The sequence below is a fragment of the Micrasema longulum genome, unplaced genomic scaffold (genome assembly GCF_059751315.1).
Source record: "Micrasema longulum isolate JH-2025_06_02 unplaced genomic scaffold, ASM5975131v1 h1tg001005l, whole genome shotgun sequence".
In the NCBI taxonomy this organism is placed as follows: Eukaryota; Metazoa; Arthropoda; class Insecta; order Trichoptera; family Brachycentridae; genus Micrasema; species Micrasema longulum.
In genome coordinates this window covers 12,049-23,398 of record NW_028278193.1, presented here as the reverse complement: position 1 = coordinate 23,398, position 11,350 = coordinate 12,049, and the positions used below count along the sequence as shown (strand labels likewise).

The 11,350-nt window shown below is 51.6% G+C and overlaps 1 protein-coding gene across 1 annotated transcript; it reads left to right on the top strand.

Annotated features, from left to right (window-relative positions):
• Nucleotides 1-3,137: 3,137 nt before the first annotated feature.
• Nucleotides 3,138-9,269, top strand: LOC148277619 (uncharacterized). Its single transcript, XM_088232643.1, has 2 exons — nt 3,138-3,606; nt 4,207-9,269. Exons 1-2 carry the CDS (start codon nt 3,138-3,140, stop codon nt 9,267-9,269), a joined length of 5,532 nt encoding a protein of 1,843 aa, XP_088088769.1.
• The last annotated feature ends 2,081 nt before the right edge of the window (nt 9,270-11,350 follow it).

The window sequence follows — 11,350 nt, the reverse complement described above, 5'->3', positions numbered from 1 at the left end:
AACCAGCCAATGACAGGTCAAAAGCCCTGTAAATGCTTAGACTTCCATATTACCTTCTTTTAGGTATTTTTCATACCTATTGTATTACGTTAATCTTAATTACTCCCGAGGGGGTGAAATCCAGTATTTTTTCTTCAAACATTTGGACAAACTCAAATATTGTAATGGTCAGGTACGACAAAAAAGAGGCGTGTGGTGGTCTATCCGCGTGGCGTGATGGTAAAAGTAGTGGCACAGAATTTCGGTTACTTTTTAAAAACCAAATGTTATAATCGATAGATTTTTGACAACTGATAATCACTCTTAGAATACCCTATGCAAATGATTGAATGCGTTATCTTTTTATATCATTAAACGATCACCGTCATTGATAATAATCAGTGTTTGACATGCATCACATAGTTAAGTCCAGACATAGCATTTTAACCTATGTAACATTGAATATAATTATAAATATTGACGGAACAGGCTAGCATTAAATAATCATCTTCACCATTTTCCTATCTACACCCAGTGACACAGAGGAAAAATAAACATAAGTTATATGTAATATATTTATTTGACACTTTATATACATATACAATAAATATACATATAAGGGCGGGCATATTGCCTTAAGGCAATTTCTTCCTACCTACCCAAACCGTTCAGTTTGAGAAAATTATAAATACATGGACATATTGAATCTTACAATTTTATCCAAAAATTAAAAGCAAAGATTAACAAAAATAAATATAAATATTAAAAAAAATAACACTATACTATGAAGAGAGGAGAGGGGATGGGAAGGAAAGAAGAAGGATAAAGGAACAATTTAAATATTTAGATAGTGACATTTCAATATTGACTTAAATGTAAATAAAGAAGGGGCGTCTCTAACATTAGTGGGTAGATTATTCCACAATCGAGCGGCTACTACTGTGAAAGAGGAAGCAAAAAAATTAGAGCGATGACAGGGTATTAAAAGGGTTCTCTCGTTACTAGAACGAAGAGATAGTCCGTGTTGTGAAAGAGGTTGGATGAGCTCTCTCAGATAAACAGGCGAAGTGGGATTATTTAAAATTTTGTGAAGAAGTGTATAGTGTATATATGTTTTGGAAAAAAAAAATGCGAATGGTTGATTGTCATGGAAAGCAAGAAATCCTTATCATCATTCCCATTTCGCACCTAATGGTGCATATGGCACTGTATTGTATCTTGATAGTTTTTGTTACATGAAAGTAAGGTGATCAGTCTAACGCTTCAGGTACCAGTCCAGGGACTATGAAATATTTTACTGTAAAAATACCCTATTAAAAAATGCTTCATATCAGCCATGTTGGGAATCGAATCCGAGACCTCTTGCATGGTAGGCAAATGCGCTGATCATTACACCACCAGGCCGACTAAATAAAGCAAGGAATCATAAAACTTGAAATAAAATAATAACATATAGAATTGCAAGGAAACATTTCTAGCAGCTTCACTGGATACAAAAATATCGATTCTGAGCTACGTACATATCAGGGGCGTGCGGTCAGGTTTTCGATTACGGAAGCAGTCACTTGGTACTAGGTGCATAGGTAAAATATGTACCTTAAAGTATTTTGAAATAAACTGAAAAGCAATTTTATGCCATAATTTCATAGTTCTTCTTCATTGCCTTTCCGCACCTAATGGCGCATAGGGTACTGCATTGGTTCACAAATTGCAGGGTATCTTGATATTTTTTTAATCGAAAGTAAGATGATCAGTCTTACACTTGTAGAGCCAGTCCAAAGATTATGAAATATTCAAGCGTATAAGCACCTTAGTAAACGAATATTTCGTATCAACCATTTCGGGAATCGAACCCAAGACCTCTTGCATGTCAGACGAACTCGCTAACCATTATACCACAAGGCCAACTTATTTCCGTATATAGAGTTATATTTCATAATATTCTAATACTATGCCATCGTGTCAACCGATTAAAGTGCCAAATTTGTTATAAAATAGTCACAATATATGTAAAATAAACATGGATTGGTTTCTCAGAACTGCTTCCACAAAGTTTATAAGATCTCAAATTGCGCGTGCGCAAACTTGTAAATTTAGTACTGGATGACCGTCTTATAAGAACCAATAATAATAAAGGAGCTGATGGTTTATAAGTAATTTTTTTAGAGAAGCATTGGTTCGGTACGTGCTGGTTTCTTCCATCTCCGACAGATCGAATCCGTGCGGAGAAATATTCCTATAGATGTAACTAAAGCTCTTGTAAATGCTTATGTCGTTTCGCGTCTAGATTACTGTAATGGAATATACGCAAATCTCCCAAAATATCAAACTAATAAACTTCAATCTGTTTTCAATGCAGCAGCAAGGCTTATTTCGGGAGTGTTCTGGACGCGTAAAATCGAATAAATTAAAATAATACAATAATTAGAAAGGATCCCCGGTAAATGTATAGAACTGATGGCTGGGCTCTCAATAAAGATAAAATGGTCACTTTCGAGCCTGGCCTCAGTATTACCGGGGAAAAATAGCTAGGTTAAAATGAATAAAATGTACAAAAATATATTATGTAAATGTCATGTTGCGCGCGTCGCGGCTGCCGACGAAATGGCCCGTACGGGCATTGAGCGCCCGTATTTACGCCACCTGCGGCCGGCGGCATGTAGCGAGTGGCGGGGAAAGATTACCCCCACCACTCCGAGGCAGCCGGCGCGGGTGGGATGGCCGACTCACGGAGCCCGACGCGCACCGCTTTATAAGGCGGTCAATTGGAGATATTAAATCAGTTGAGTTCCTAACTCTGAACAGTTCACACGTGTTTTATTCCGTTCTCCGTCCTGTTCGCCTTCCTGCACTTCGCTCTTCGCTCCGCTCTGCCTGCTGACTGCCTTCGCCTCTCTGCACCACTTGGACCGGGTGGAAAGTCCTTTTCAGGGCTATTGAGGTTGACTTGCGGTCGGCGCAGCTGTGCTCCTACCTTCCGACTTTGTCTTTGGCTCTGTCTGGGAGGGCGGCTTCCCACTTACGCCGGGAAGCTTGACTGCGGCAGACGCGGGTGACGAACCGGCGAAACTTTCATCGTGGTAACGCGTACGTTACATTTGGTCCTTCGGAGCTAAGGATCGTCGCCAGTGGTCTCCAGTCTACAACACACCTACAGCATGCCGGTCAACAGATCGCCTGTGTCGACGCGTTCGGGAACGCGTCGAGACGCCGGCACGGAGCACGAAGAGGAGCTTCAGGAGCCCCAACCGGGGTCTGTACGAGCACATCAGGAGGAGCCCCAGCCAGGGCCTTCACACGACTGCCAGGAGGAGCCTCATCAAGGACTTCTGGAGGAACAAAAGGACTCGGACGAGGGATCCGCACCCTCGGAGCGGTCCATCTCATCGGCGACATTTCGCCGACAGATGGAGGAACGCGAGGCGCATCACGAGAGGCAGGTGAGCAGCCTCAACGAGATCATCGCCGCGCTGAAGGCCGCCAACGCGAGAGAGGACGCCAGACGAGACATGGCAACCCCCCTCACGCCCACCATCGAGAGGGACCTCACATCGCACGGGACGTCGGAACCGGCTCACAAGCCGCTGCCGCTGACGTCAGACGCGTCTAGGACCAACGCAGCCCTCAGTACGAGGGAGGCTGCCACCGCACGCCACGCCGCACGCTACGCCGCTGATCCGGAGGATACCGGAGCGGCGTACATCCAGCAGCCGAGCCACTACGACAGCAGCCGGGCGAGAGACGGGGCCGCTTGGAAGCGCCCTGTCACCGACGCGGAAGCAGCCTTCAGCACAAGGGAGGCCGCCGCCGCACGCCACACCACACGCTACGCCGCTGATCCGGAGGACACCGGAGCGGCGTACATCCATCCACCGAGCCACTACGACAGCGGCCGGGTGAGAGACGGGGCCGCATGGAAGCGCCCTGTCGCCGACACGGAAGCAGCCTTCAGAGCAAGGGAGGCCGCCACCGCACGCTACGCCGCTGATCCGGAGGACACCGGAGCGGCGTACACACTTCCGCCGAGCCACTACGACAGCGGCCGGGTGAGAGACGGGGTGCCACGGAGGCACCCGGTCGCAGAGACGGACTCCAGGACGAAGGAGGCCGCCAACACACGCTACGCCGCTGATCCGGAGGACACCGGAGCGGCGTACACATTTCCGCCGAGCCACTACGACAGCGGCCGGGTGAGAGACGGGGTGCCACGGAGGCACCCGGTCGCAGAGACGGACTCCAGGATGAAGGAGCCCGCCAACACACGCTACGCCGCTGAGCCGGCCTACGCCGGAGCGACAAACGCACATTTACAAGGCCGCTACAATGAGCGGCATCGGGACAATGAGGCGCCACCTGCACACAGCCGAAGGGAGGACGCCGACGTACGCTACGCCGCCGGGCCAGGCGAGCCCGTAGCGGCACGTACTATACCACTGGGGGGCTACGAGTTTCGTGACCCGGTGAGCGCGTGGGTACAAGAGGGGCTACCCACGGAATACATGCCGCCGGGTGCCACCGGCGAGCCTGTGACGAAATACAGACAGCCGCCGGAGTGGCACACGTTCATGGCGAGGCAAACCGGCGCTAGGGATCTACCGCAATTCTCCGGCGACCCGCTAGAATGGCGAATATTTAAGGCGCAATTTGATCAATCGACACAGATGTGCTCCCTTACAAATGCGGAGAACATTCTCCGTCTGCAACGAGCCCTCACAGGACGGGCCAAGGCCACAGTGTCGTCTTTGCTGGTAGATCCCCGAAATGTGCCGGACATTGTGAAGATGTTAGAGGCCGCCTTTGGACACCCGGAGATCGTCGTGGACAGAGTACTGGAGCGGATAAGAAAACTCCCTAAACTGGCCGACAACGCATCCCTGGAGGCCCTGACGGACTACGCGGTCGCGATAAGAAACGTCGTATCGACCGTAGAGGGCCTCGATGGAAGCCACCTCTCCTCCCCGAAGCTTCTGTCCGAGATGACTCAGAAGCTGCCACGAGTCGAGAGGATGATGTGGATTATGTCACGAGCGGATACCATGAGAAAAGCTACCCCCAGGGATCTGGCACTGTGGCTAGCGAGACTGACCGGTGCAATACCGAATGCGGGTTGCATCGGGATCAGCACGGAACCCGCCCGAGTGGAGAAAAGGCGTACCCAAGAAAGGCACGTGTTTCTCACTCAGGACAAAAAATGCCTGTTCTGCGACATGAGTGGACACGCATTCGGACAATGCCGGAAGTTTCTCCGGAAAACGGTAGAGGAGGGGTGGACAATTGTGCGTGCCAAGTTCGTGTGCTACGGATGCCTGGAACCGGGACACAAAACGACCACCTGTGAAGCGGCGAAGTGCGACGAGTGCCACGGGCGGCATCATCGGTCGCTACACCGCGAGAGAGTGGACAGTACGCCGAACGAGCAAGTCTTATTGACAAGGCGAACGGAAGTCCCAGTGACCTTCAAGGTAGTGCCAGTAACCTTGAAGGGCCCGCGTGGGTCAATGGAGATCCACGCACTACTAGACGAGGGTTCATCGGTAACTCTCCTCGAGGAGGATGTCGCCCGTGCAGTGGGCGCCACCGGGGCCTGCGAGGAGTTGAGACTCATCGGTGCCAGTGGGAACACGGACACGCTACAATCACAGCGTGTATCCGTAATCCTCGTTAAAGGAAACAAGGAATTTGGTGTCCAGGCACAGACGGTGCGGGTCATGGATCTGCCGCACCGCAACCGAAAGAGCACCAAGACACACGGGCCAGGCATCAAGCCGAAGATGTTAATCGGTCTTGATTACGCCACCCTAATGGTATCTACAGGCCCGCCAGTCCTACAAGAGGACGGGCGGCTAACCATCGAGACGGCCCTAGGAGCCGTCACCTACGGCGGGGCTGTGCACCCCGCCTTTGAATTACCCCCAGACGGCCAGGGTGAAAGGGACTTAGCGGAACTGGTAAAGAAGAGCTTCGCCGTTGACTCGCTAGGTGTAACCACCCTGGAACGTTGCCGCGCCGCAGATGTGCGAGCGGCGGAGCTCATGAGCAGCTCAACCACACAACTACCATCCGGACGATGGGAGACCGGTTTACTGTGGGCGAAAGACGGAGATTCTTTGCCCTGCAACCGGCAAGCAGCCATGAAGCGGCTGCACTCCCTGGAAAATAAACTACGGAAGGATCCGATACTGGCGATCGCATATCGCGCCAAGATGGCGGACAACATTGAAAAGGGATACGCCGTCAAACTAAGCCGCGAGGAGGTAGACGCCCACCATTCGCGCAAATGGTACCTGCCCCACTTCGCGGTGACAAACCCCAACAAGCCTGGCAAGATAAGGGTCGTGTTCGACGCCGCCGCCCAGTTCCAGAGGACGGCGTTGAACGACCATCTACTGACGGGACCTGACCTGCTTTCATCCCTCCTCGGAAACGTGATCCGCTTCAGAGAGGGACGAGTAGCCATCGCGGCCGACATACGGGAGATGTTCCTGCGGATAAGAATCCGGGAAGCCGACCAGCAATCGCAGCGGTTCCTATGGCGGACGCAGGACGGGCAGGAGCCCGACACGTTTGTCTTCGCGTCCATGATGTTTGGAGCGAAGTGCTCACCCAGCAGCGCGCAATTCGTGCGAAACACAGTCGCACGAGCACACGCGAAAGAATTTCCCGCCGCAGCAGAGGCGATCGAGCACAATATGTACATGGATGACTACCTAGACGCCACAGACAGCGAAGAAACAGCTGCAAGCCTGGTACGAGATGTTACCCTCGTACTCGGCAATGGCGGGTTCCGGCTCACCGGGTGGGCTTCAAACAAACCAGATGTCCTGGAAGAAGTAAAGGCCGACGACCGGGCCAATACAGCAGTCACCATAGGGGAAGAAGTAATGACGGAGCGGGTCCTCGGGATCGTATGGGATCCCAAGAGCGACCTATTTATATTTCGGCACGGAGCCGAAAGTGCAGCCATCCCGGAGCGACCCACCAAGCGCGGCATGTTGAGCGCCGCCATGAGTATCTTCGACCCAGTAGGCTTCATTGCGTGCCTCACGATACGGGCGAAGATATTGCTGCAAGCCATCTGGAGGACAAACACAGGTTGGGACCAACCGCTGCAACCGGACCACGCCGAAAAGTGGTTGGAATGGCGCGACCTGCTGGCAGCGAACGGCTGTACAATACCGAGATGCTCGCTGCAAGGGCAGAAAGAACCCGTGACACTGCACGTGTTCTGCGACGCGTCAGAGCAGGCATGCTGCACAGTGGCATACTTTGTGGGGGCCGATACCACAAGTTTCGCAATGGCGAAGTGCAAGGTGGCCCCCCTAAAGCCTCTGTCAGTGCCTAGACTAGAACTCCAGGCAGCGCTACTAGCGGCAAGGATGGCCGCCACCATAAAAAAAGAGAGTCGAGCTCTCATCACCCAAACCGTGTTCTGGACGGACTCGAGCACGGTCCTGTGTTGGCTGCGAACCGACCCACTGCGGTACAGCACGTTCGTCGCAAACAGGCTGGGCGAGATTGACGAGCTCACAGACGTACGGGACTGGAAATGGGTCCCCACCAAGGACAACCCAGCCGACATAGGGACCCGCGACAAGGGCCCACCCGACCTTGCGAGGTCGGGACTATGGTTCGGAGGCCCCGGCTTCCTGAGAAAAGGGGAAGCCGACTGGCCGAAAGAGAAGAAGTTACTACAACAACCGGACGAGAAGACGCTGGAGCGGAAACAACCCCGCCACTTCGTGGGCCACATCAGACGGACGGAGGCCCTACCCCAGGTGCAGCGCTTCTCGTCGTGGACCCGACTCGTCTGGGCGACGGCATGGGTGCTGCGATTCATCGCACGATGCCGCCGCCACGAGTCCCTACCGTCCCCAGGGGGGACCTTTGAACTTCACGCCTCAGAAACACGGGCCGCAGAAATCATGCTGCTGAAGCGGTCCCAGGAGACGGCTTTCGGAGAAGAGCTGGAGCTCCTGAGACGAAAGGCGCCTATCCCACCGCACAGCCGCCTCCATGCAGCGGCACCCTTCTTAGACGAAGAGGGAGTCATCCGGATGGGAACGCGCATCCAAGCGGCACAGAGCTTCGCAGAGGACTGCAGCGCGCCGCCTATCATGGACGGGACCTGCCCATACACCCGGCTGCTGATCACGCACAGCCACCGGAAGGGTGGCCACCCGGGAGTCGAGAGGACGATCGCCGACCTGAGAGCCAGCTACCTCATCCTGCGACTCCGCGGGGCTGTGAGGAAGATAACACGATGGTGCCCGCTGTGTAAAATGCTGCGCAGCCGGCCCCAACCCCCGCTGATGGGGCAACTGCCTGAGGCCCGACTGGCCTTCAGGACGCCGCCGTTCACGCACTGCGGGCTTGACTTCTTCGGACCGATGATGATCACCAACGGCCGAAGAAAAGAAAAGCGCTATGGGGCACTGTTCACCTGCCTCACCACACGCGCGATCCACCTGGAGCTAGCGTCGTCCCTCGAAAGCGACTCCGCCATAATGGCCATAAGAAGGATGGCCGCCCGCAGAGGCTGCCCACACGCGTTATACTCGGACAACGCTACCAACTTCAGGGGAGCGGACAAAGAGCTGAAACAGGCCGTAGACGAGCTCCTGGCGGACCCCAGAATGCTCGCCGAACTTACAGTTCGCAAAATTGAGTGGAAATTCATTCCGCCCTCATCACCTCATATGGGGGGAGCGTGGGAAAGACTCGTGAGATCTGTAAAACGAGCCCTCCACGCAACCCTCAACGAGCAGGCTCCAAGAGAGGAGACCCTCAAAACCATATTGGCTGAAGCAGAGTACACCGTGAACAATCACCCGCTCACGCATGTGTCAACCAAGCCCAACGACGAAGCACCGCTGACCCCGAACCACTTCTTGCTCGGGTCAGCCAACACACAGCCAACTCTGGCATATTATAACAAAAGGGAAGAAGGGGCCTGCCTTCATAAGCAATGGAGGATCGCCCAGAAAATGGCCGACATGTTTTGGCGCCGATGGCTGAAGGAGTATCTTCCCACCTTGGCGCACAGGAAGAAATGGCGCGAGCCCGCGCCTCCAATACAGGTCGGGGACCTCGCGCTCATCATGGACCCAAATCTGCCGCGGAATTCTTGGCCTCGCGGCAGAGTCACCCGTGCAGAACCAGCAGCTGACGGACAAGTACGAGTCGTCGAGGTGCGGACCACCAACGGCACCTACACCAGACCAGCGGTGAAGATCGCCGTACTAATGAAGGAAGAGGAACAACGCGCCCAGCAGGAAAATAGTACAGACTAGCTGCACGGGGGGAGTGTTCCGGACGCGTAAAATCGAATAAATTAAAATAATACAATAATTAGAAAGGATCCCCGGTAAATGTATAGAACTGATGGCTGGGCTCTCAATAAAGATAAAATGGTCACTTTCGAGCCTGGCCTCAGTATTACCGGGGAAAAATAGCTAGGTTAAAATGAATAAAATGTACAAAAATATATTATGTAAATGTCATGTTGCGCGCGTCGCGGCTGCCGACGAAATGGCCCGTACGGGCATTGAGCGCCCGTATTTACGCCACCTGCGGCCGGCGGCATGTAGCGAGTGGCGGGGAAAGATTACCCCCACCACTCCGAGGCAGCCGGCGCGGGTGGGATGGCCGACTCACGGAGCCCGACGCGCACCGCTTTATAAGGCGGTCAATTGGAGATATTAAATCAGTTGAGTTCCTAACTCTGAACAGTTCACACGTGTTTTATTCCGTTCTCCGTCCTGTTCGCCTTCCTGCACTTCGCTCTTCGCTCCGCTCTGCCTGCTGACTGCCTTCGCCTCTCTGCACCACTTGGACCGGGTGGAAAGTCCTTTTCAGGGCTATTGAGGTTGACTTGCGGTCGGCGCAGCTGTGCTCCTACCTTCCGACTTTGTCTTTGGCTCTGTCTGGGAGGGCGGCTTCCCACTTACGCCGGGAAGCTTGACTGCGGCAGACGCGGGTGACGAACCGGCGAAACTTTCATCGTGGTAACGCGTACGTTACAGGGAGTAAAAAAATATTCTCACATCTCACAACATCTTCGAGATTTGCACTGGTTAAAAAGCCCAGAGAGAATAAAATACAAACTGTGCTGGACAGTATTCAAATCCCTTCATGAAATGGCTCCAAAATACCTATCGGACCTTTGTATTAGGGAAAATATAAAAAGAAAATCTACTCTTAGGTCAGCATTTGATTCAGGAAGAGGAAAACTTGTTGAAATCCGGCGCTCCCCAAACACTAGATTTGGAGATCGTGCTTTTGCCGCCGCCGGCCCCTCTGCCTGGAACCAATTGCCTTCAAACTTACGAATCATCGACATTTCTAGTCAGCTCAGATCCCAACTAAAATCCCACATCTTTAAACTATCATACCCTCAATTTTAAATCTAGAAATATAATGTATCACTTAAGTTTAGTTAGAATGTAAGTTTCGATATACAATTGTAAAGTGCCCTTGAGGTGATTTTTTACAAAAATGGCGCTATATCAATCAGCCAAATATTATTATTATTATTCAATTTAATCTATGGACGGAATGTGTCTACTGCCAACTGCGACACGGTACAAATTAATAGTACATAAACACATATTTTTTCTACAAAACACACAGTTTACCCTGAAGATGCCGCCTGCAATAGAAGCCGAAATGTCATAATTTCAGCAGTGATAGTAAAAAGCTTTAAAAAAGAACTGTCAGTGCGGCTAGGAATAGCAGGCGCCACATTCAACAGTATGAAAGCTGCCTGGATCGGATAATTAATAAGTGAAAACTAAATGCCACATATATAACGCCTGTTAAACATCTTTCTATATGGATCCAAATCGTAGCCCCTCACCAGGGTCCAAAACACCAAAATACTAAGTTTTGAGAATAGGTGTCTCAGAAGAATTTTGGGTGTGCGGTGGTTAGACTTTGTGCGGAATGAAGTAATAAAAAACGGACGCAGCAAACTCCGGTGACAACTGTCATCAAGCGGAGGCAATAAAATTGTCGTGGTTATATACTGCGGACGCTTCGTGAGAGCCTTAACTACGCTTGCCTACTTTACAAGGTATCAGGCTCTCGACGTCCTGGACAGCTGTCTGTTCGTCGGCAGTTCACATCAGAACTAGGCGACGCGAACGTGACTTAGGAGGATTCACAAGAGCTGGCTGCTGACAGAGATGCCTGGAAGATCTTCGTAGACACCATAGGCTCTAACTAGGGAGCGGACATGGAATGATGATTATGATGATGATGTGAAAATTGACGCACTCATATGTTTCACTCTATTTTTTCCATGTTTAGTAAACCGGCGTCCATTTTTTTTTTGATTTAAATAAAGCTGTGGTCTATCTCTCTAAGTGCACGC

What these genes read in the sequence shown, in the direction of transcription:
- LOC148277619 (XM_088232643.1), top strand. Translation starts at nt 3,138, where the DNA reads ATGCCGGTCAACAGATCGCCTGTGTCGACGCGTTCGGGAACGCGTCGA. An exon ending in TAGGACCAACGCAGCCCTCA is followed by an intron (nt 3,607 to 4,206) that starts GTACGAGGGAGG and finishes ACCCGGTCGCAG; the next exon opens with AGACGGACTCCAGGATGAAG.